Source organism: Mobula birostris, chromosome 4 (assembly GCF_030028105.1).
Source record: "Mobula birostris isolate sMobBir1 chromosome 4, sMobBir1.hap1, whole genome shotgun sequence".
NCBI classification, from domain to species: Eukaryota; Metazoa; Chordata; class Chondrichthyes; order Myliobatiformes; family Myliobatidae; genus Mobula; species Mobula birostris.
The window spans coordinates 10,365,615-10,392,310 of NC_092373.1; the positions used below are offsets into that span (position 1 = coordinate 10,365,615).

General features: G+C 42.2%; 1 protein-coding gene across 1 annotated transcript; it reads right to left on the bottom strand.

The window, feature by feature from the left end:
- Positions 1 to 1,177: 1,177 nt before the first annotated feature.
- On the bottom strand, positions 1,178 to 24,526 carry LOC140196975 (extracellular calcium-sensing receptor-like). The gene is made up of 5 exons (XM_072256911.1): positions 24,260 to 24,526; positions 22,028 to 22,840; positions 20,209 to 20,436; positions 2,172 to 2,295; positions 1,178 to 2,085 (listed from the first exon to the last, which is right to left on the bottom strand). The coding sequence occupies exons 1-5, from the start codon at positions 24,524 to 24,526 to the stop codon at positions 1,178 to 1,180; spliced, it is 2,340 nt and encodes a 779-aa protein (XP_072113012.1).
- Positions 24,527 to 26,696: the final 2,170 nt, after the last annotated feature.

Consider the following 26,696-nt stretch of genomic DNA (forward strand, 5'->3'; position numbering starts at 1 on the left):
ACCAACCGGTACTTCTTTGCAATGTGGGTGCAAACAGGAGCATCCAGAAGTAGCCCACGTGCTCGGGGGACAACGTACACACTCCTTATAGGCAGTGGCAGGAATGTTTTATCACCAATCGCTGTAGCTAATAAGTGTTAATTATTAATATTAATGGAACAAGCATAACCATACATGTGGATTTTAACACGATTCTTCAGTCCAGCACAACCCATGGATTACCAAGCAGGGTATAGTATGTCAGAAATCAAAACCATTAGCTAACTTCGCAGTTTTTCGGGCCACACAACACCGAGGGTCTGCGATTAACCAAAAAATAACCACTGTTCAGAAAATTCAGGGTGACTCAGCCTAGACATTTTATTATTTTATTGTTTTGTTGGTATTTTGGTAACACGGACTTGCGACATTTTCCAGCTATTCCCGTCAAACTAATAGAATGGTTATTCTCTGGGTTTTCTTTCACTTGTCTATTAAATATTTTGTATCATATTTAATGTCCACCGCAATTATATCATTTGCAAAATATTCAACGAAGTATCAACTGATTCCAAAGCATCTGGTTCAAATATTTTGGTTTTAGACTACCAGGTACTTGGAACCTTTCAGTTATCAGAATAACGTCATCACTGCAGCGTATCAAGCAATGCACGATGATCTGACCGTTATCTTATTCCAGTTGTTCAAATGCATACCTTCGAAGTATACCAATATATTTGAGGTCCAATACATTCGGGAAGTACTTCTTAATCTTCAACATCAACACCCAGTTAAGAAATACCCTATTACTAATGCCTTAAGTGGATCTAATAATAAAATTGATTAAATACCTTGCAAAGTTTAAACTTATCCGAGTTCCAATCAGAATTACCGATCGAACGTGTTTTGTGTTAATTTTGGATTAGTACTAGCTGAGGAGAGGCTTCAACCAGTAAAGCTTAGTCCTAGAGTAACTATAACTAGATATGATCATCACATTACTTCTTGATCATACTTTCTGTTAAATGTTCGCACAATCTACTCCAAATTACTTACAGCAGTTTTTAAATAAATTTAAAACATCGAATTTGAATTCTCAGAAAGTTAAACTACAGGCATTTCAGAAAAAATCAAAAGATTTTACAGGCGAAGATGACACACACACGGATGACATAATGCTATAATAGTATGCAGGTAGTTACAGTGAATTCCCTTTCGCCATGATATGTTTTTCTGTGTTAATCTCCGGTTTCAGTAAGATAATGTAGCACTTCGGTGCAAAAATACAGACGAGCAGACCGAAGCTTGATGCCCAAATCGCGAACACTTCTACAGCCACTGTGTACTTTCCCGGAGAGCTAACGTAGGCTGGAATAAATGTTATCCACACAACGCAAAAGATCAGCATGCTGAAGGTGATATACTTGGCATCGTTGAAACTGTCCGGGAGTTTCCGGGCAAGGAATGCAAGCACTAAACACACAATGGACAACAGAGAAATATAGGCCGACGCCAAGTAAAAGGCGATCAATGAGCCCATGTTACATTCCAGAATAACAGTATCTCGGTAATGGCTCATGTTTCTCAGTGGGTAAGGAGGGGACACACTCAGCCATACAACGCAAACTAAACCTTGTAAAAGTGTAAGCATGAAGACGCCTAAACGTTGCTGAGAGGGTCCGAAGCAGTTCATCACGCTGCTGTTGGGTAGAGTTGCTTTGAAAGCAACAACGACAAGAACGGTTTTGCCCAAGATGCAGGAAATGCAGAGAACGAACACAACACCGAAAGCAGTGCGGCGCAACATGCAAGACCAGTCAGAAGGTTGTCCAACGAAGGCAAGAGAACAAAGGAAGCAAAGCAGAAGGGCGAATAACAGCAAGAAACTGAGTTCAGAGTTATTTGCTTTAACCACGGGAGTCTCCCGAAACCGGAAGAAAATGGCAACGGTGGCCAATGTAAAACAGACTCCCATTAGAACAAGCGTCACTAATACAAACCCCAAAACTTCTCCAAAAGATAGGAACTCAACCTTCTTGAGAACACATTGGGTCTTTGCCTCATTGGACCAATATTCCGACGGACATTTGATGCAATCGGTGGAGTCTGGGAAAGTAATAATTTGACATGAAAATGCGTGTGGGCACAGATCTACGGGATTGCGGGACATTGCTGCATATCTCAACGCTTACCAGTGATGTTGGTGATCTCGCCATCGGCGCACTCTGCACAGTTAAAACAACATATCGGCTGCCCTTTCCGGCTGACTTTCCTTGTTCCAGGAGGACAGGATTCAGAGCAAACCGCTCGTGGTAGCTGCAGAAATAGCAAAGACCCCAAGAATATTTTTTTTGGATTTGTAAATACAGCTGTTTTGCATGCTGAACAATAATATATCTGAGAGATATTAAGCCACAACAGGGGGGATATTATAATGGCTACTTTGAGACTAGAGATATGAAGTTATTTTGTCTCATACAGGAAAGATACGGTCCGGATTTCGAAATAGCGAATGGTTGGCCTGAAGTAAGTGAATACTGAGCGGTACCTGATCAGAGCTCAATACATTCCCCAAAGAAGAGTACTTGCAAATGTTTATACTTGCGTACAAAAGCAAGTTGGCAATAAGCAACATTGTTCACATTGTGATAAATACTTTTGTGGGAAGGGAAACAGAAGGTAACGTCAGACAAGAACATAATCTTATAACAATCAGTCACACGGATTTCGAGCCTGTTCCACTATTCTGTCGGATCATGGCTGATCAATAGTGGCCTCAAGTCCTCTTCTGTATCATTTCCCCTCACTCTCAATTCCTTCCAAATATCTACCTGACCCCATCTTAAATATATCTCATGAGTTGTCCTCCACCATCTTCGGCAGCAGAGAGACTCTGCGATTCACCAATATCCGAGATAAGACAATGTTTGAAATAACGACTGTCTTACCTTGTGACTATTTCCCCTTTTTCGATGCAGGCAAGCTGCTCAGCAGAGTCACATTTACAATTTGAACCTTATAGTTTTTGAATGAGGTTATCCCTCTTTCTTTGAAACGCTTCAGAAAGCGGACTTAAAAAGTCTATACTTCACTGCATATAGCATTTAGCAGGACTTCATCGAAAATAAACGTTTATATGTGCAACAGTACATTGAAGAAAGACGTAGTCCAACCGATCGCTAACCAGACCATAGCCCGTTAGAACGCCTTCCAATCATATAGCTATCTAAATTTCACTCAAACGTTGATATCGAAGCGCGATCCATCACTGGGAGCGCAGTACACCACACACCCACACCGAGCTCTGAGTGAAGATGTTCCGCATAATACTCCCCTTAAATAGTTCACTTTTCACCCATTACTCAGGACCTCTAATTGTAGTCTCTCCAAACCTCTGTCTAATAAACTTGCTTCTCTTTATCCTATCTGTAATCCGCATACTTTTGTATACCACAATAAAATTACTCCTCAGACTCCTACAGTTTTGGAAAACACATCCCAGCCTATTCATTTTTACGTGCAACCAGATCCTGATGTTCCGGCAACATCCTTGCAAATTTTCTCCACAGTCTGTCAAATTTATTAACATATTTTATGCAGGCAGGTGAATAAAACTGCATGTAATTATCTCAATCCGGCTTTTCAATGTATTGTGCAATTGCAGAAAGACATCCGAACTCTTGTACTAAGTACAAAATTTAAAAGAGGCCAAAGTGCCAAAATATTTCTTTGTAAGCCCATTCACCTGTATAGCAGCGTTCAAGGAATTATGGATATTTATCTTTTTTTTCTTGATTCCCCTGTCCTACCACACTCCGCAGTGCAATGGCGCTGCCCGTATAATACATCCGGCTTTGATTCTCCCAAAGTAAAGTACCTCACACTAGTCTACATTAACTTCCGTCGGCTATTTTTGCCATTTTATTCAGCTGGTCTAGACCCATTCCGTTGTTTCTCTTTCTCACTGTCCACTACAACCATAATTCTTGTGTTATCCGCAAATTCACTTATCTAGTTTACCAAGTTATTATCCAGAGACTTGATACAGATGACCTACTCAACGGATCAGGTACAATTCCCTGCAGTACACCACTCAGACCTTTAGACCATAAGACATAGGAGCAAATTAGCCCATAGTGTCCACTACACTATTTCATCATGATAGCGGATCCCATTCAAGGCCATGCAGCTGCCCACTTACTTTATCACTGGATGCCCCGAACAACCAGGGATCTATCAACTTCCGCTTTAAAAATTGGTCACGGACTTGCCCCCCACCTCAGTCTGTGGCAGAATATTCGACAATTTACTACTTTTTGTCTGGAAAAATGAAAAAAAAATCCTAACTTCTGTCCTGAGAGATTGACCCGCAACATTGGAGCTGTTCCCAGTATACATCGACCTTAACACGCCCTTTCAATATTTGGTCGTTGTTAATGATATCCCCGCTCATAATTCTAAATTCCCGTGAGTATAGTCCCAAAGCTGCCAAACGCTCCTCATATGTTAACCCCCTTTTTCCAGGAATCATCCTCGTTAACCTCTTTTGAACACTTTCCGATGAATATAGATACTTTGTGATATAAGCGGGCGAAAGCTTTTGATAATACTGAAAGTGCAGCCTGAGTAGTGTCTTATAAAGCTTCAGAATTTTATCCTTGTTTATAAAAATCTATTCCCCTTGAAATAAATGTCTGCATTGCATTTGTCTTCTTTACCACAGACTCATACTCTGTAATAACCTTCTGGTGGTCCTGCACGAGGACATCTATGTCCCTTTGCACATCTGATATTTAAATTTTCTTCATAATCTGTACACAATGCAATTTGCCCATCGCCACAATAGGTCAACCGCAGACGCAATCTCAATGGCGTGCCTTAGGTTCCCGGGACAATACACAAACCTATGTCAGGATGCTGTTCATCGACTATAGCTCAGCATTGAACACCATATTCCACAATCGTGAATGATTAGTTACAGAACCTGTACCTCAGTACGACCCGATAGCCTCCGTACATCCTGCAATTGCATCATCGACTTTCTAATCGGATGACCACAGTATGTGCGGTTCGGTGAGAACACCTTCTTCTCGCTGACGATGAACACTGATGTAACTTAGAGGTATGTGCTTAGCCTACCGCTCTACTCTCTCTACAACTATGACTGTGTGGCTAGGCATAGCTCAACTACCATCTATAAAGTCACTGACGATGCAGCCATTGTTAGTAGAATCTCAGACGGAGTGCCGGGGGCGTATAGGAGTGAGATATACCAGCTCGTGGAGTGTTGTGGCAGCAACAACATTGCAATCAACATCAGTAAGAAGAAAGAGCTGGTTATTGACTTCAGGAGGGGTAATACGAAGGAACATATACGATTTCTCAAAGAGGGACCTGAAGTGGGGAGGATAATCCGCTTTAAGTTCCTGAATGTTAAGATCTCTGAGGACTTCACCTTGTCCTAACATACCGATGGAGGTATAAGAAGGCAGGACAGAGACTATGCTTCATTAGGTGTTTCAATAGAATTAGTATATCAACAATAACAGTCAAAAACTTCTGTAGATGTTCCGTAGAGAGCATTGTGTCAGACTGCAACACTGGCTGCTGTGGGGTCGGGGTGGGCGGGAGTGGGTGCTATCGCACATGACCGAAAGTAGCTGCAGAGGACCGTAAATAGAGTCGCGCTCGGCTCCATCTTGCACACTAGCGTACAATGTACAGCAGGACATATGCAAGGAGCGGTGTCTCAGAAAAGCAGAGCGTTCGTTATTAAGGACACCCAGCACCCAGGGCATGCCTTTTTCTCACGGCACTGTTATGTATTTATATGTTTCTTTGTTTGTTTGTTTATTTACTGTTTTTTCTATATCATGCATTGCATTTTGCTTCTGCTGCTAGATTAACAAATGTCACAGGCTTACACCGGTAACATATAACCTAATTCTGATTCTGATTCTGATTTAGATAACAGTTGGCGCTTTTGTTCCTTCACCCAATGTGAATTGTCATTTTTTTTCCAACACTGTATTCCATCTACCATTTCCTTACCCCTTCTTTTAATTTGTCTACGTCCTGCTGCAAGCGCTTTGCTTCGTCAACTATCCCTAAACCTATCTTCTTATCATCCACAAACTTTGCCACAAAACCAATAATTTCACTGTGTAAATCATTTAAAAACAATGCAAATGTTAGCGGTCGCAATACTGACTCCCTAAGATCATCACTGGTCACCAGCAGTCAACTAGAAAAGGCTTCTATTTTCCAGCTCGTTGCCCCTTACTCCTGGCTGTCAGATATTCCTCTACCTATGTCAGTATACTTCCTCTAACACCATATGGTTTTATCTTGTTTTGCAGCTCCATTTAGGGCACATTATCAAATGCCTTTTGGAAATCAAAATAAATGATATCCACTACCTCCCGTTTGCCCACTTTCCTTGTTACTTCCTCGAACGTATTTGTTCGTCAGGATTTCCCTTTACCAGAAAGCATGCTGACTTTGATATATGTTATCATGGGTGTCCAAGTACCTCGAACTGCATTATTAATAATAGACTGCAACACTTTCCCAACAATTGAGGTCAGGTGAACTGGCCTATAATATCACAAACTAAATAAACTCTACAGACGCTGGAAATCGAAATAGCACACACAAAATGCTGGAGAAACTTTGCAGGAGAGGACTCATATATGAAAACGAGTTCATTCAACGCTTGGAGACTGCCAAAGGGTCTGGGCGCGAAACATCAACTGTACTCTTTTCCGCAGATGCTGCCTCGTCTTCTTAGTTCCTCCAGTATTTTGTGTTGCATACAATATCGTCTCTTTGCATTCCTCCATTCTTAAAAAGTGTAGTGACATCCTTCGGGCTATGCCAGATTCCACTGATTATTTAAAGAACATGAACAGTGTAGCCGTTATCTCTTCAGAAACCTCTTTTTGAAGACCGTGGGATGTAGTCCATCTGATGTGGGTGACTTATCCGCCTTAAGACTTTTGAGTTTGCCTAGCCCACTTTTCTTTGGTAATCACTGAGACATTCACTCCGGTTCCCTGATAATCACCTTCTCCGGCATACAGCCAGTATCTTCCACAGTAAGGAAATAAGAAATGTAATTATTAAGTTCATCAGTTCATCTGACTTGCTGAAGTCGGACAGGCAACGATCTGATACCACTCTCTGTCCTCCAATACTAAAGCAATGCCCAATCACATGTATTTGTCTTCTTGAACGCTAAACAACTGAAATTTCTGACCAATGATACGGGATCTTGTCAAAGGCCTTACTGAATCCCATGCAGACTACAGCCAATGCCTTGCCTTTATCAACTTTCCTCGTAAGTAAATTATAAGTTTGGCCAGAAACGATCTACCACGCACAAAGTCATGTTCACTATCCATAATCCGTTCCTGGTGAAACAAATACTTATATACCTAGGCACTTAGAATACTTTCAAATAACTTTCCAACGGCTCATGTCAGGCTCACAGATGTATAAAAAAATCCTTGCTTATTCTTATACCCTTTTTAAAACAACAGAACAACATTAGCTAGACTCCAATCCTCCCGCACATTAACCGAGGCTAAGCATGTTTTTGTATAGATCTGCAAGGGCCCCTTCATTTTCTGCGCACGCCTCACACAGGGATCACCTTATCATGCCTTGGGTGTTTATCCTCCTTAATCTATCTCAAGATAGAAAACACGTTCTTCTCTGTACTCTGTTTAGCGTTCATTACCTCACTGCCGTTTTGCTTCATTTACGTAGACACATGTCTAGCCGCCAATTAAATACAGATGCAAAGAGATCCCTTTAAAACCTTCCCTATCCCCTTCCGTTCTACGCCTAGGTTGCCACTCTGATCTTCCTGCGGATTTTTCCCCAGCTATCCTATTGTTAGAAACATAGAAACATAGAAAACATACAGCACAATGCAGGCCGGCCCTTCGGCACACCTTTGTGGGCCGAAGGTGTCCTTACCTGAGAAATTACCTAGGGTGACCCATAGCCCTCTATTTTTCTGAGCTCGATATACCTGTCCACGAGCCTCTCAAAATAACCTATCGTATCAGACTGTACCACCGTCGCCGGCAGCCTATTCCACGCACTCACCATTCTCTGTGTAAAAAACATACCCCTGATATCTCCTCTATGCTACTTCCAGCCACCTCCCTGCTAGACATTTCATCCCTGGGAAAAAAAGTGTCTGACTATCCACATGATCAATGCCTCTGAACATCTAATACACCTCTGTTAGGTCATCTCTCATCCTCCGTCGCTCCAAGGAAAAAGAAGGCCGAGTTCACTCAACCTATTCTTATAAGGCATGCTCTCTAATCCAGGGCAATTCCTTGTAAATTTCCTCAGCCCCCTTTCTATGGTTTTCATATCCTTGCTATAGTGAGGAGACCAGAACTGAACACAGTACTGCAAGGGGGTCTGATCAAGTTCCTATATGGATGCGACATTACCTCTTGGCTCCTAAATTCAATCCCACTAGTGTTGAAGGCCAACGCACCGCAAGATTTCTTAATCACAGAGTCAACCTGCGCAGCAGATTTTAATGTCCCATGGACTCAGACGCAAAAATACCTCTGATATTCCACACTGCCACGATTCGTATCATGAATACCAGATTATGTCATCATACATGACCTAGCAAAATGAAGCACCTCACAATTATCTGGGTTGAACTTCATCTGCCACTTTTCAGTCCAGTTCTGCACCCTATTAATGTCCCGCAGTAACCTCTGAAAGCCTTCACACTATCCACAGCACCTCCAAACTTTACGTCATCAGCAAATTTACTAAACCATTCCTCCACTTTTTCAGCCAATTCATTTGTAAAAATCACGAAGAGTAGGGGTCGCAGAACAGACCTCTGAGGCACCCCACTGATTGCAGATCTCCATGCAGATTATGACCCGTCTACAACCACTCTTTGCCTTTTGTGCGCAAGCCAGTTCAGGATCCACAAAGTAATTTCTCCTTGGATCCCGTGCCTCCTTACTTTCTCATTAAGTCTCGCATGGGGTACCTTGTCAAATGCCTTGCGGAAATCCATATACCCTACATCTACTGCTCTACTATTATCAATGTGTTTAGACACATCCTGAAAATATTGAATGAGGCTTGTAAGACATGACGTGCTTTTCAGAAAGGCATGCTGACTATATCTAATCATATTATGCCTCTCCAAATGTTCATAAATCCTGCTTCTCAGGATCTTCTCCATCAGCTTACCAACCACTAAAGTAAGGCTCACTGGTGTATGATTTCCTGGGCTATCGCAACTCACTTTCTTGAATAATGGAACAGCATCCACAACTCTTCAATCCTTCGGAACCTCTCCCGGCCCCCATTGATGATACAAAGGTCATCGCCAGAGGCTGAGCAATCTCCTCCCTAGCCTCCCACAGTAGAGGGGGATACATGTCCTCCGGTCCTGGTGATTTATTCAACTTGATGCTTTCCAAAAGCTCCAACACATCCCCTTTCTCAATATCTATATGCTCGAGCTTTTTAGTCCGTTGTATGTCAACCCTCCAATTGCCAAGATCCTTTTTCCGTAGTGAATAACGAAGGAGCGTACTCATAAATTACCTCTGCCATCTCCTCCGGTTCTATACACACTTTTCCACTTAATTCGTCCTATTGTCTCACATCTTTACCTCTTGCCCTTAACATACTTGCAGAATTCCTTGGAAATTTCCTTAATCCTGTCCGCCGTGGCCTTCTGGTGGCCCCTTCTGGTTCTCCAAATTTTTTTCCAGAGCTCATTCCTGCAAACCTTATAATATTCCAGCTCTCTGACATTACCTATGTAAGGGGTTTCTTTTTCATGTTAACTGCTAAGGCTAACAAAATGGCTTCTTTGTAACATTAACTGCTGAGTAAGGGGTTCTCTATAGCAGCATATTTGGGTTATAATAGTAGATAACTTGACTTTGGAATGCCGTTGCTAAGCAACAGAATAGATGTTATTCTTTCCTGTGTGTAAAACCTGTTGTTTTTCGCAGGCTTTGTTCAGCAGGCGCAATGGGGACAGAGGAAGGAGACGCGACCAGAGAGATGCTGTAAGCTGGGCAACTGAACGGACCCCGAGAAGGAGAACGAGACCCAGGGTCTTCGGAGAGGAGAGGAGACGAAGCCAGACTCGTGTGGAGCATTTGGTCGACCACCGAAGGTGGTCCCATTCGAGGGTCGGCAGAGTTCGGAGGATATCGACTGGACTGAAGGATACTTGATTCGTAAGCCCCAACGACTTATTTGTGCACAGAACTGATATAGCTACTGACATGGCGCATTTATTGTATTTGTTTCTACTAACCCATTACCAAGAAATACTGAAAAAGTATAAACATTTAATCGCATATGGTGAACTGTCTGTTATTTGGGCGGGGTGGGGTACATCACACAGCATCCACATAAACTTGATTACCCAGTTTGGCGGGGCCGAAGGCTGCTCCCCCTAGACGGAATCCAGCTGAGCGAGCCTGAGGCTTACCAGGAGGCTACACCTAGCTTTCTGCACCTTTCTTAAGCTCTTCTTTTCTTCTTGACTAGATTTACAACGACCTTTGTATAGCACCGTCTTATTGGAACGTACCTATGCAGAACTCCACCTAAACATTGCCTGAATATTTGCCACATTTTGTCCGTGCATTTCCCTGAGAACATCAGTTTCCAATGTATGCTTCCAATATCCTGCCTGATAGCCTCATATTTTCCCTTACAACAATCAAACGCTTTCCTAACTTGTCTGTTCCTACCCCTCTCCAATGTTATGGTTAAAGAGATAGAATCGTGATCACTATCTCCAAAATTCTCTCCCACTGAGAGATCTGACACCTGACTAGGTTAATTTCTCAGTAGCAGATCAAGCACAACTGTTCTTCTTGCAGGCTTATCTACATATAGTGTCAAGAAACCTTCTTGAACACACCTAACAAACTCCACCCCATCTAAACCCCTTGCTCTAGGGACATGTCAATCGATATTTGGGAAACTAAAATCTCACTCCACAACAACTCTGTAGATATTGCAACGTTCCAGAATCTGTCTGCATATCTATCCTCGTTATCCCTGTTACTATTGGGTGGTTTATAAAAAAACACCCAGTCGGATTATTGACCACTTACTGTTGCTAACTTCCACCCAAATAGACTCCGTAGATAATCATTCTATGTCTTCCTCCTTTTCTGCATCCGTGCCACTATCTCTGATCATCAGTGCCACGCCCCCACCTCTTTTGCCTCCCTTCCTGCCCTTTCCGTAACATCTAAATATAATATATTTTCAATATGTCTGTAAAATAACTTATTGCCCTTTAACTCCTCGGGCAGGGCAGACTCGTGCCTTCTTTTGGCCCTTCACAATTTCCGTAACGTATCTCTACGGTCTCTTGCAAATCATATAGAGCTCAAATAGCTTGCCTGTTCATACCTCCACTTCCTTCTGTTTCTTAAGAAAACCCTCAATATCTCTCGAAAGAGAAGTTTTCCTAAACCTAATTGTCCTTCATCTGTATTCTGCTGGAAACATACAAACTTACTAATCTCAACATTACACATTTGAAGGCCTTGCTGCAATCATGATGGTAGGCACTGAAAATGTCGTATTCACCCACGAATACCTTCATTGGTTCTGTTAATATGCATGTGAATTTTAACAACCCGGTACCTGTGTGCACACCTATTCACGTTTTGTAATCCTAAATAGACAGTCAAAGAAGAAAAAAGGTAACACCTGGGGGGAGGGGGGGGGATGCGTTTACGCTGGCCAGGCATTCCTCTATATCCCAATGTGCTCTACTTCTATGATTGCTGATATCCAGAGAGTTATATCTGCTTATGCTTCCAAAATCCGCACTCTTACCCTATGCCAATCTTATCTGACCAATCTATGATGTTTCAATTTCTTTGGTCGAGGTCATATGACCACGAAAAGATTGTGCCATTTCCCTGTGGATGTAGGCCAGGGATATAAGTTATTGTGCCTTATGCTGCTTCTTTCAGCCTTACGCATGATTTGATTTCCATTGTCTGTCCAATCCAGACTGCTTTAAACCAGTGAATCAGGTCAGTGAAGCACTGGACCATGCTCATATAACCTGGCTCTTTTGCTTTAAATTCATTCATTCCGATCTGGTAATCGTCTCGGATTTATCATATCTTTAGTGCAAACTCCTTGTGTCCACATTCAATTGTTCTTATTAGGTTATCCCCGAGCAAGAATCGATTCACCAAACTGCTCATAAAATAGCGGCTGTATGGATAGGCGCACAGAATGGCCACCTCAATTCCTGACAACACGTAACAAGAACAGATAATTTTACTTTGTCTGTTTCCATCGGTTTTAAAACATTCATTCTTCCGAATTTGTAAATTTCTGTTATTTCTGTCCACTAGACTCTTACTTATTAAACACATTTTCCAGTCCTCAATGTGTCACAATCCACATTTCGCAGATTATTTCTGATACTATCACCAGTGGGATTTTTTCCAATTTTGAATCATAACTCGATGACCAGGCGTATCCTTTTCCATAATTGCATTCCTATTAATGTCATTATGATAATGAGAAAAACAATTCCCCGAAATGAACTATTGTCAACTTCGCTGTCACATTTCCTAAAGAGATTTCCATTAGACCATTAGAGATAGCAGCAGGTGTAAGTCATCTGTAACCCCTGCACCACCACGCACCCCCCCCCCCCACCCCGCTGAGTCTGCACCACCATTCAATCATGTCTGGTCGTTTTTTTTTAAATTTCCTCCTCAACCTCAGTTCCCGGTCATCTCTCTGTAGCCTTTGCTGCCGTGCCCAACAAAAACCTATCAATCTCTACCTTGAATATACCCAGTAACCTGGCCTGCACAGGTGCATGTGGCTAAAGAAATTTCTTCGCATCTCTGTTTTAAAAGGGCGACTCTCTATCCTGAGGCTCTGCCCTCTTGTCATAGACTCTCTCAACATAGGAAACATCCTTTCCAACTCCACTTTGTTTCGGCCTTTCAATATTCGAAAAGTTTCAATGAAATTCCCGCCTCATCCTTCTTAACTCCGGGGAGTACAGACCCACAGCCATCAAAGTTTCCTGGTATGTTAACCCTTTCATTCCTGGAGTCATCCTTGTAAACATAATCTGGACCCTCTCAGGTGCCAGAACTTCTTTTCTAGGATACGGGGCTCAAACTGTTCATAGTGTTCAAGGTGAGGCCTCACAAGTGTCTTATAAAGCCTCAACATCACATCTTGGCTCTTGTATTTAGACTGTTTGAAATGAATGTTAACATGACATTTGTCTTCCTCACCACTGACAGAACCTGGAAGTTAACCTTCAGGGTTTTCTGCACAAAGACTCCCAAGTCCCTTTGCATTTCAGAGTTTTGGACGTTCTGCCCGTTCGGAAAATAATCTGCACATTTATTGCTACTACAAAAATGCACGATCATGCATTTTTCCAACATTGTATTTCATTTGGCACGTTCTTGCCCATTCTCCAAATTGGCCAAAGTCTCTTTGCATCCTACCTGATTCCCCAGGATTACCTACTCCTCCTCCAAATTTCGTATCATCTGTAAACTTTTAAAGATAAGAATCGATTCCATCATCTAAATCATAGGTTTTAGACAGCATAAAAAGACGGGGTCCCATCACCGTCCCCTGCGGTACTCCATTAAATACTGGCAGGCAACCAGAAAAGGTTCCCTTTTTCCCCACTGCCTGCGTGCTACCAATCAGCCAATTCTCTGACCATGTTAGTGCGCTCCCTGTACTACAATGGGCTCTTAACTTGGTAAGCAGCTTCTTGTGTGACACCTTGTCAAAGGCCTTCTGAAAGTCCAAATATGCAACATCCGCTGCATCGCCTTTATCTATCCGAGTTGTAATCCGCTCAGAAATTCCAACAAGTTCGTCGTTGGGATTTTCCATGAAGGAAAGCATGCTGACTTTGCACGACCTTGTCCGGTATCACCAAGTACTCCATCGTCTCATCCTTAACAGTTGATTCTAACATCTTTCCAGCCACTCTCAGGCTGGCCTATAATTTCCTTCTGCTGCCTTCCTCCTTTCTTAAAGAGTGGAGTAACGTTTGCAATTCTCAGTCCTCCGGGACCATGCCAGACTGTAATGATATTTGAAAGATCATTTCTAATGCCACCATAATCTCCAGCGCTGCCTTTTTCAGAACCCTAGGATGTAGTTCCTCCGGTCCGACTGGCTTATGTACCTTTAGGTCTTTCAGCTTTTTGAACACCTTCTCCTTGTAACAGCACCTTCACACAGTACAACATCAGGCATACTGCTAGCGCCATCCACAGAGAAAACTGACGCAAAACACTAATTTAGTTCATCAGCCAACTCCTTGACCCCGGTTATTATTTCTCCTTCCTCAATTTCCAGCAACCCTGTTTCCACTCCCATCTCTCTTTTGTGTTAACGTACTTGAAAAAACAACAACAACTTGATAATATTTGCTAGCTTTTTTCTGTATTTCGGCTTTTCCCTTCTAATGACATTTTAGCTTATCTCCGTAGGGAGTTTTCGAACTTTCCAATCTTCTCTTTCCCCAGCACGGTTGTACTATTTTACTATTTAACTATTTTTTCATTTTGGAATACACATGTCCAGTACACTTCTCATTTTCCTCAGCAATGCACGCCATTGTTGCTCTTCTCACATCCCTGCCAGCAGCTCTTTCCAAATTAGTTCCTGCAACTCATCTCTCATAATATTGTAATTTCCCTTACTCCACTTAAATGCTGGTACATCAGACCGTATTTTCTCCCTATCAAGTTTCAAGTTCACCACAATCATATTGTAGTCACTGGTTCCTTAGCATTATTTTACCTTCAGCTCCCTACTCGCCTCCGGCACTTTACATAACACCCAATCTAGTATTGTTGATCCCCCAGCAGGCTCAACGGCAACTGCTGAAAAAAGGTATTTTGTAGGCATTCAACATAGTCACTCCTTTTATATCCGTTACCAATCTAATTTGCCCAATCGACTTTTATATGTTAAAATTTCCCAGGTCTACCATAGCATTGCCCTTTTGACTCAGCTTTTCTATTTTCTGTTGTAACTTGTGGTCCACTTCCCAGTTACTGTTGGGAGTGCTGTATATAAATGCCATGAACGTCCTTTAACGCATGCAGTACCTTAACTGAACCCACAAGTATTCAAAATCTTGCTATCGCATGTAGCACCATACTACTGATTTGATATCTATTTTTCCAATGCAGCCACACCAGTCCCTCTGCCTACCATCTTATCCCTCCGATGTGACATGCAACCTTGGAGGTTCAGCCCCCAACTACAAACTATCCTTAAGCCACGATTCAGTGATGGCCACAACAACATACCTGACAATCTGTGATATTGCAGCAAAATCATCCACCTTATTTCTTATACTATACGCATTTAGATACAACACCCTGACTACCGTATTTGCTATCCTTTTGGATCTGCATTACTAATGCTTTAATACCCAGCCTGTTGGCTGCAACTAAGTCTCATCACTTGCCTGCCTTTCCTGGCAATCTGACCGCACGCTATCTTTGATTTTTGTACCATCCGTTCTATGCTGAGTCCCTTAACTCCAGTCTACACCGCACCCCCCCCACCTAGTTGACCCCAAACCCTAACAGCTCAGTAACCTGCTCCCTCGGTTTCACGTGCAACCCGTCAATTCTGAACAGGTCAAAGCACCTCCAGAAGAGCTAACAATTGTCCAAAAACCTGAAACCCTGCCAGCTGCACCAGCTTCACCGCCACGCTTTAATCTGCCAAATCTTGTTTCTACCCTTAATGGCGCTTGGCACAGGCAACAATCCAGAAATTACTACCCGGGTTGTCCTGCTTTTCAGCTGTCAACCTAGCTCTCTAAATTCTCTTTTCAGTACTTCGTTGTTTTTCCTTCTTCCATTGTCTCCGGTACCAATATGTACCAAGACACCCCCTCCCTCTCCAAAATGTTATGGACGCGATCCGATCACTTTGATCTCTTTCCCTGGGGCTATTTCATATCCAGTTGGAATTCTGTGCACTTACTAAGGGCGTTTCTCTCTATATACTTGATATATTCTTGCCTACCCTGTTCTTTTTTTCAGTATTGGAGTCCCAGTAAGTATATAAAAACTAACATTACCCTTTATCACACTGGAAAAATCCAGCAACAGCCAACAATCTAAGATTGATCCTTGAAAACTCCCTGACGGTTGTGGGGGCATTTATGTTATCCGACTAACGAATTCATACCTATCATGACTCTGACTGCTACCCATATGGCCTTGCAGGGCGACCGCTCCTGTCTGTCCGCTCTGAGCACTGCTGTGATATTTCGCTGCCTAGTAATGTCACAACTCCTCTCCCTAAAGGCAGCTCCCAACCGAGCGTAGCCTTCGAGCTACACCACCTCCAGCGTCATCTCACCAGAACTGCAGCAGCAGGCAATCCCGATTGACCTCTCGTCCTAGCTACAACAGACGCAAGACTGTTGCCTCGCTGCCTTTATCGTTACCAAGGAAAGGAAACAGGCATGCCTCCAACAGAGTCTTGCGATTGCAAGTGAAGCATCATAGGAAGTCATTCTGGATTACCTGTATACTGCATTTGAGTATCAACTCTGAACATAGACAAATTGGAAACATAGTTTCATCAAGCATAAGTCTTCATTTCCTGACTTCGCATGCGCGATAAACAATATATTTCCAGAAAAACATGCTGCTGTGACGCTTTTGATCCTATGTTATTGGGAATCCCATACCCTTCAAGGCAAGGAAGTGATGTTGAGATACTAACAAGGCCTCACTTGGAGCATTCTGAGCAGTTTCCTGCCACTGATCTTAGAAATGTTATGTTAAAACTGGTGAGGATTCAAAGGATGTTCACGAAAATGATTCCATGATTGAAAGACTTGTCACATCAACAGTGTTTGATGATTGTGTTTTTTATATTATTAGAGTTCAGAAGAATGAGGAATGAACTTATTGAAACATATCGAGTGGTGAAATGCCGTGATAGAATGGATGAGGCTAGAACGTTTCCTATGCTGGGAAGTCTACGAACAGAGGACAGATTTCTTCAGCCACAGAGGAGCGAATCTGTGGATTTTTATGGAACAGGCAGCTGATCAGTCCTTTATGAATATTCAAGACAGACATTGATGGATTTTTGATTGGTCTGGACATGTAGGGAAACGGAACTGTAAAGGAGAAAAATTTCAGCCATTATGAAATGGCGATAGGCCAAATACCATCACTATGCTCCTATATAATATGGTCTCGTGGTCATAGTAAACTGAAGTTTAAAGTCCCTTGGTGGGGCAATGGTAAACCATACCACTAGGATATTGCTGCCCCTCCAGTTAAGGTGCGAACTCTTCCTTCCATACAAGTCCAAATTTCTGAAGTCAGCCTTCCTGCACCATTTCCTCAGCCCGCCTTCAACAGTACGATCTGGCAATTTGAAGACACACTAGCAGGTGGCACGGGAAACATCCATTGTATCACAACGCTGAGGGTCCTGGCCTTTAACGCAACAGCCAGCTGCACAAACTAACTTTGCTCTACCTCGCCTGTTTGCGAAAACATTTCTTTTGTACCGAAGTGCACCACGATCTCTGGCTGCGCAACATACCACATAATAATGCCAAGAATCTCTCCGTGATATCACTGGCACGTGTACCCCGGAGGTAACATACCACCTGGAACTTTAATTCTGAACACAGAACATCCATTCTGATTGCCTGATCAACGAATTTTCTATCACTACTACCCTGATCTTCCCCCGTCCCCGCTGAGCCACCAACCCCGCCTCGATGCCGGAGCCTGGTTGATGTGACTTTGCTCTGCTAGATCAACGCCACGAATAGTAGAGAAAGCGGTACATCTCTTGGTAAGGGGCACGGCAGCATGGGCTACTCTTCACTGGTGCTATTTCCCTTTCCTCGTCCTGACGGCAACATAGTTTTCTGTGCCTTTTCTATCTTTCCCTCAGCCTTCCAAATGACAAAGAGTTTTGTCCATTTCCAAATGCAATTCCTTAACACGGTCTGTTAGAAGCTGCATCTGGATCCACTTCAAACAGGTGTAGTCATCAAGCAGGACTACAACATTCCCACTTCTCGTGAGAGTAACATTCCTTCCTTTTGCCTGGCTTCCCCACTTCTCTATGTGTGCAAAATGAAAGAAAGAATACATAACGAAAATAAAACGTTTTAGTGTGGCCTACGCGGATCCTCGCTGTCGCCTCGAAAAGCCCAGGCGCAACTCCCCACTAATACGGACTCGCACACGCAGTGGCCGCTCTTCTTCAAAGTAACCTTCTTTATTCCATCTTGCCAAGTGCTAAGTGCCTAAATATGCACAATCTAATATCTCTTCGGAAACAGGGGCGTACAAAAATAGCCGACAGTCCCTGCTGGCTTCATTTAATGTCACAGGTATTCCAGGCATGCCATCCACATCAGTAACATGCAAATGTATGACATTTCGCCAACATAGAAAAGGCCATAGCGTATTTTGTTTTGTGTTGTTCTTTAAACAGGGTGTTGATTAGGTCCACCTTAAAACCCACGTTCAAATTTGCCATAAACGTAAATATTTAGAAACATAGAAACATAGAAAATAGGTGCAGGAGTAGGCCATTCGGCCCTTCGAGCCTGCACCGCCATTTATTATGATCATGGCTGATCATCCAATTCAGAACCCCGCCCCAGCCTTCCCTCCATACCCCCTGATCCCCGTAGCCACAAGGGCCATATCTAACTCCCTCTTAACTATAGCCAATGAACTGGCCTCAACTGTTTCCAGTGGCAGAGGATTCCACAGATTCACCACTCTCTGTGTGAAGAAGTTTTTCCTAATCTCGGTCCTAAAAGGCTTCCCCTTTATCCTCAAACTGTGATCCCTTGTTCTGGACTTCCCCAACATCGGGAATAATCTTCCTGCATCTAGCCTGTCCAATCCCTTTAGGATTTTATACGTTTCAATCAGATCCCCCCTCAATCTTCTAAATTCCAATGAGTACAAGCCCAGTTCATTCAGTCTTTCTTCATATGAAAGTCCTGCCATCCCAGGAATCAATCTGGTGAACCTTCTTTGTACTCCCTTTATGGCAAGGATATCTTTCCTCAGATTAGGGGACCAAAGCTGCACACAATACTCCAGGTGTGGTGAAATGTGCTGCCTTATAAGTTCCACATAAAGAAGAGACGTATATCTGAGACTGCCGAAGATCAGATCCAGAGTGAAATATTCGATATAAAAAAGGAAGGTGCTGCTGACCTTGATGGTAGGTAATTTATTAGAAAGTATTTCAAGGGAATGTATAAATGAGTGTCTGGATATACAGGAACGGAGGGATATAGTCAAAATGGCTTTGTACGGTGCCGTTTGGATCTAACCGATAGTGCTGCGTTTTCGAGGAAGTTACCACGATAACTAAAACAGTTAATGTCTACAAAGTACACTCAGATCAGCGTAGGTTCATTAGTCCGATGGCTGGGTGGAGGAGCAGTCCATGTATCGACTAGGTATTAACGTTAGCAAATGATGCTCTGGAATGGAAAATAGACTGATGGATTCACAGAAGGGACACTATGATTTTATAGTAACCTATTCAGTTCGTCGAGCTCCTGTGCAGTCTGGTCATGACCAATCTACTCTTAACTTAACTCCCATTTAATGCTATTTCCTCTTCAGCCTCAATTTATTTCAAATATCTGCCTGATTGCATCTTAAACATCACTCATGATCTGGCCTTCACCACCGTCAGGGAGCATTCTGTCCAGAAGAATCATGGGCATCTTAGAAATAAATGTCAATGCACTTCAGTCTGAAACGATGAGCATCGTGATTTTTCCCCTTGTTCAATACTCTCCAACTGCTCAACCGATCTCAATATCTACCCTGGGGAACTGTGTCCTAGAATCAGCTCATCTTTCATTCTTCAAAGCTCGTAAAAAAAAACACAGATTATATTGTCGAGACTGCACTTTATATTGCATTAACCTCGAGCGTTGCTGGCCGTAGATGTTTCTATAATATCACCGATATTATAGGAATGAAGCAACACACATCAAAGTTGCTGGTGAACCAGCAACTTTGATGTCTGTTGCTTGAATTTCCAGCATCTGCAGAATTCATCGTGTTTGCGTTGTAGTAATGAATCTATTTTTTGATTTCTCCAGCATAAATGCATGGAAAAGAACCGTACCGTATTTCCGCTCGTGCTCCACATGATTTCCTCGATATTAAGCATTATTTTGCGCCCAGATGGAGCCGTGCCGTCATAATATCCGACGTTTACAATGTCGACGCTGCCCTTGAAATTCTTTTGTAAGTTCACGAATTCGTATCTGGGTACCGGGTCACCATTTTCATCGAAATACACGGTTTCTCCAGTCTTCGCTGTGAAATTTACTGTGCGGAGGTAGTGCAGCAACTAGGGGAAAGGCAGAAAGGGAGGCTCTTCTTTAAACATTGCATGGATTCAGTCGACATTAACATAGACATTCAATTTGGCGGTGAACGTGATAATCGAAATATTCTGAACTATAAGTACCACAAAAAGAAGAGACACACCAGGGTGACCAATATTCAGTGGGATAGGTTGCATTTAAAAGGGTGCCAAATATTTGAAAGCGTGTGAAAAAAATATTGAATATGTTATATCTGAATGCACACAATACACAAAAATGATGGGCGATGCTGCAGCCAATTATAAATTGGTAAGTATGACGTTGTAGGTATCGCAGGGTGAGCGCTAAACGACGATTGCAATTGGGAGCTTAGTATTCAAAGATACACATTCTATCGAAATGATAAACGGTAGGCAGAGAAGGAGAATTGTCTCTGCTGGTAAACAATGGCATCGAAACTTTAGAAAGAGGTTACATAAAATCGAGGAATATGGAGTCCATGTGGGCAGAATTGAAAAAAAAATGCAATCTAAGCACACGGTGATAGGAGAGATTTTACGTGGTCTTCGATGCAGTGTACAAATTACAGCAGAGAGTGAAATAAAACCCAAAAAGTCAATATTACTTTAGTCATCAGGGATTTAAATGCACAGATATATTGAGGAAATCAAGTTGATTCTGGAATCCAGGAGATAGAATTTGTAGATTGTTTCCGAGGTGTATTTTTTGGGGCAGCTTTGGTTGAGCTCACCATGAGATCAGTAATTCTGGATGGGTATTTTGTAATGAACTGCTTATAATTAGGAACCTTAAAGTTAAGGAATCCTTAGAAAACAGTAATCATAATGTGAAAGAATTCACTCTGCAATTTCATAGGTCAAATTCAAAGTCAGATGTATAAATACTACAATAGAGTAAAGGCAATTACACAGGCAAGAGAGGAACGCTGTCTAAGCTTGATTAAAAGCGGTCAGTGCCAGGCATGAAGGCAGAGCAGCAATAGCTGGAGTTCATGGGAACAAATCAGAAGGCGTCGTGTAGATGAATACCAAATAAAAGGAAGTATTCTAAAGGCAGGTCGACGCAAGCTTTGCTGACAACAGAAGTTAAAGCCAAGTTAAAGTAAAAAACAGAGCATATAATAGAACAGATAGTACTGGGACTCTGGAGGTGATGATATCTGAAGACAGGTTAGCTAAAAATATCAAAAGTGATAACAAAGTTTTTTTTTTCCAATGTAAGTACTGCCAGTGTAGGTATTGGACCGCTGGTAGATGACACTGGAAAGCCAGTAACAGTAGAATAAAATGGCGAACAAACTGGGAAAAAAAAACTATTTTGTATCAGTCTTCGCTGTGGAAGGCATTAGGAATAAGACGGAACTTCGGCAGGACTAGGAAGCAACAATACGTGCAGATGTTAATAAAAGTGAGATGCTTGGGAAGCTGAGAGTTCTCAAAGTAGATACGCCATATAGACCTGATGGAATGCACTATACTGTAGTTACACTGTAGTCGACACATGAAAATCGAAAGTTATAAGCCGCACACCGCTATCATACCTGTCGCTGGTGTCAGTTTTGTTCTTTCTTTGCAACTGCACATATAGGCCTACCTGCCAAGGCTCGAAATTTACAATATTCGCGCATGTGTTATTCATAAAGGGTCCATCTCCGTCGACACAGGTTAAAAGATCATGCAGGGCGTGAGCGATGGAGTAGACTGCTTTATACACGTGGTATGAACTCCCGTCCATTATGGCCGGAAGGTAGCTATTCTCCCTGCCTTCCATCTGTTCCTTTCCCGTGCATTGCCGCACAGGACGTGAAAAGTTATTCGGGCTTGTGCTAAAAGAGCAACTAAACAGATTTTCCCAAAACTCCGCTACTAAGTTATTGTCAGGAAAGTGGGAAGGATGGACACGATGAAGATGATCTCTGAGATTATCTATCTCTGTCCTCCGGGTGGCTGGACCAATTGTCCCGGTGAGATAAATCGCCCTTTGTTCCGGTGGGAGAAGATTTCTTGTCACCCAAGACTCACTTCCAATCCATTGTATACCCGTTACATTTTGTCGCCAAATCTCATTCAATAAAAGTCGCATATCACCAGCGTGAACAAAGGCTACTACCACCTTAGTAGACGCCTGTTTAATCACTTGAACAACTTTATTGATTTTCTCTGGCGAGTCGGTTCTGTAAAATGACTCAGAGTAGGCAATGCAAATCCCAATCTTTTCCACATGTTCCAGGAATTCTCGCATTCCAAAATTACCATAATCGGTGTTACTTCTAATAGCTCCGATCCATGTCCAGCCAAAGATTCTCACCAGCTCAGCGAGGAGTTTGGACTGGTATTGGTCGCCGGGGATAGTTCTAAAAAAGGTCGGGTATTCTCTTTTGTCGCTGAGGCAGGAGCAGGTGGAGTAGTAACTAACCAGTAACGAGGGAAATGAAGGAAATAGATGAAAAGCAACGTCTCGTTTTGAAATGTAAATGTCAGTTAGTCCTATTGCAGTTCTTTGTGTTTTTTTTTGTTTGCACATCACCATAACATCCAATATCCAACATGAAGGGCGTGCAAAATAAATAATCGCAATTACTGGCATCATTTCTCTTTTCCGGTAATATAAACACTAGTTACACAATCAGGATCATTGCGTTCAGTTCTGTTCGCTCCATTATAGAAATGATGTAGCGGCTTTAGAGGAGGTGGATAAGAGAAATCTTCTCGGATTATGGGGTATACGCCTTAAGGAGATTGGACAAATTTGGGTCGTTTTCCCTGGACCGGCATAATCTGAGGAGAGATCTAACTGACCTTTATAAGAGGCATCGACAGAGTAGATAGCGGTATCTTTCTTCCACGTTTATAATGTCTAATGCTAGAGCGCATGAACTTAAAGTTAGAGGGTCTATATTTATAATAGATTTGCCGAAATTTTTTCTTACCCAGGGAGTGGGGCTGTGTGCAATGCACTGGCAAGATTTATGGAGTAAATAAATTGGAGAGACTCATCCACGCGTAGCTTAAGCACCTGAACATGTATAGAAGACAGTAATATATATATATACACACACACTGATAATGTGACAATGTGCTAGCTATCTACATGACACGGAAGACAGAGCAGTAGGACACACAGAGTTAACAGCCTGCCATGCAGCAGGCACCCTCTCTCCACACAGCTCATGAATACAAAGGACCTGCAAAGACCAATAGTGTTCTACACCTGCACGATTTCCAGAAGTTTCCGGTCAGCTTGAACTCAACGTTAGACTGCTTTCGGGACCTCACCCTGGATTGTGTCTCGGGGATAAATCCTGGAGCATGTCCCATGAGTGGGTATTTCTGGAAGGTAGCGGATGTTTGAGATTAGAGTTTTCTTTCTCCGAGCTGGGATACCAACCACGGTTAATGAGCCACTTCTGTCCGAAGAGACAGGTTTTAAGGCGTCATCAAGCGATAGTTCCCCCCGTCTCCACTGATAGATCCGATTTCGCTGGGCCAAGAAGTTAAGTCATTAGTGAATACAAAGAGCTGAACTTTATTGTTTGAAGCTATTTGGGACTCTCGTTATTGGGAGCATTTAATAGGTAACATGGGCTTATGCTCACTACTTCTAGGGTTATTGCAACCTTATGGTAAGTCTGCCGAAAATCACTACTACAAAATATAATATCTGTTGGGTTTCTGCCATAAGAAAGTCTCAATATATAGATTATTTTCATTAAGTTAGTTTCCTAAATTCGGATGTTTCCTAAATTAAGATGTATCCCTACTTCAACTCAATCCACCCCTTCTAATAAGGAAATGGTAAGCCTTTAATAAAAATGCAGTCAAATATTTGACATACCAGCGGAACCGCGAAGGATCTCATTGTCCTTGCCGTTACCATGGAATTTGTAGACATATCGCAGCCAACAATGGCAGCGACGTTGGAGGAACCTCTACAATGAAGATATTCAATTGATTCGTCCTCCCCGTTGATCAAAGCCAGTGCTCTTTTCGAGGCGATCGCGGGGGATGAGCAGTCATCGTAGATCTTATACCCGAGTGTGATCCCTGGGAGGAGATTCTCATTCTGGTTTATTTCTTCAATGGCAAATATCATCGTCTGTGCCAGTCGCAAGCTTGCAAAACCAAAACTGTGGTTTAAATGTAAAATCAGATTATAAAAGTGTTCAGATTCCTAATACAATCACATACCACGTCAAAGATTTAAAATGTATATATATTCTTATTGTCGATAATGGTGTCTATAGTACTGACCCGGGGTGCGTCACCATCTCAAGATAACATATACGATTCATTTCACAGTAAGCAACACAGTCAAATCAACCTATCGTTAGTGATCAAGTGGCAGTACTTTCCTAGTAATGCAAAGGCGAACTCATAAGTGCCGGGATAAATGGAACATAGACCAGACAAATAATACCAGAGCAACTCGGTAGGCCGGGATAGGTGAAGTGATCAATCACGTTTCCGTCCGATACTCTTACTTCACGACTGTAACAGAAGGGTGTAGCACTTCATATAGGCGAAGAGCCGAGGCCAGCAGCCTCTCTAATCCCGCTGAAGGGTCTCCGCACAGAGTATCGAATCTTTTTTGTCGTCCAGAGATGCTGTCTTATCTTCGGAGTTTGTCCTGTGTTTTGCATCTGTTGCTCAATATTTTCAGCTTCTGCTGAGTCTCATGAGTTCAATAATTGAAGTTAATTTATTGACAAAGTATGTTTCTTTCAGCGGTGGTAGTGATTGAACTTCATATGAATCCAATTTGAGTTCTGAGTAATTTGAAGTGTGGGTGGGTAGCCAGCTAATAGTACATAATATTAATATACTCCGCCATCTTCCATTATTTCAGACGATGTTCTGAAATTTGATTTGCGTTATTTTACTTAAATATAAATACGGAATAAATATTGAACATTTCTGTACAGGGATAAACCATCGGCTAATGATGTAGTGCCGAACCACTTATACTTGAAATTAATTCCCTAATTAATCTAATTCTTACTGCGTATGCATTGCCCGATCTCCACCCCAAACTCTATTCCCTACACATTCATATGCCCATGAAACATCTATTTCATTTGCCTCCACCACCACTGACAACATATGCCAGCGACCCACCAACATCCTTGCTAAAAGAAAAACAACAAACAATCTTATCCGGTCATCTCCTTTCATTTTAGCCCTTCGCACTTATGTCCTCTGGTGTTATACGTTTGGAGTTTTGTAAATTATGCTGGTAAGCTATTCTTTGGTTGCGTCATAATTTTATAATCTCTCCTCAGGTCTCCTCTCAGTATCCGCTCTTCCAGCAGAAACGAACTAATTTTGTCCAATGTTCCCTTATTGCACACGTCCTATAATCCAGACAATATCCTGGTAAACCTCACCTGCGCCATTATCAAAGTACTCGTATTGTTCCTGAAATCGGACGACCCGAAATAAATGAAATACAACTGATATTTCAAATTAAAGTGTTTGTCATAATATAAAGGATCAGATAAGCGCATGTCTTGTTTTAAAACCTTGACACATCCTTAAAGTAGTTTAGTATTCATCAGACAATAGTTTAAATCATTGAACAAATGAACATATAAACACGTATTTCAATGAATATTAATGTACATTGTAGCTGAAACTTTTTTTCAAATGTGAAGTTACGTTGCACCGACGCATTGACGAAGTTCGTGCGGCATTTAGGCAGTTATTTTGAGAGTAGATACCGAAGAAATGCAGAGTTTGGAATGGCACTATGGTTGGTATTGACCAGTGAGCTGAAAGTAGCAGCTGTGAGCTCCTCTGATTTATGATGTTGTGAATTTCAGCAAATTGACAAAAAATTGTCAATGAAAATGCAAGATAGAACACTAGCGTATATTAACAAAGTAACATTATTAGGCATTTTCTCTCTGACATTTTTTAATGGACACAGAATCGAAGAATCTTCTTCTGGGGCATCTCGTCTTAGAATGACAACAATCCAAGATTGCAGTAAGTTTCATAATGTTGTCGGCACTGCGCGGCACGTTATGGAAACCACCTCCCCTATATGGCTGCACTTCTTACTACCTCAGCAGAGCAGCAGGCATAATCAAAGACCCCACTTCACACATCTGGCCAATTTCATTGTGCATACAAAAATAAACAAGTGAACACGTAAAACTATGCAGGAGTACCACTTTCATCCCAGAGTTATAAGAATATTGAATGTTCTGTTTCTATAAAAGGATGGAGTATTGACCATAGAATCCAACCCATTATGGCTTTGT

Excerpts from the sequence above, each read along its gene's own strand:
- LOC140196975 (XM_072256911.1), bottom strand. The coding sequence starts at position 24,526 with ATGATATTTGCCATTGAAGAAATAAACCAGAATGAGAATCTCCTCCCA. Across the intron at positions 22,841-24,259 it reads CGGTTCCGCTGGTATGTCAA|TACTCCACCTGCTCCTGCCT; the intron begins ATATTTGACTGC and ends CTGGTTAGTTAC. Across the intron at positions 20,437-22,027 it reads TAAATTTCGAGCCTTGGCAG|TTGCTGCACTACCTCCGCAC; the intron begins GTAGGCCTATAT and ends CCTTTCCCCTAG.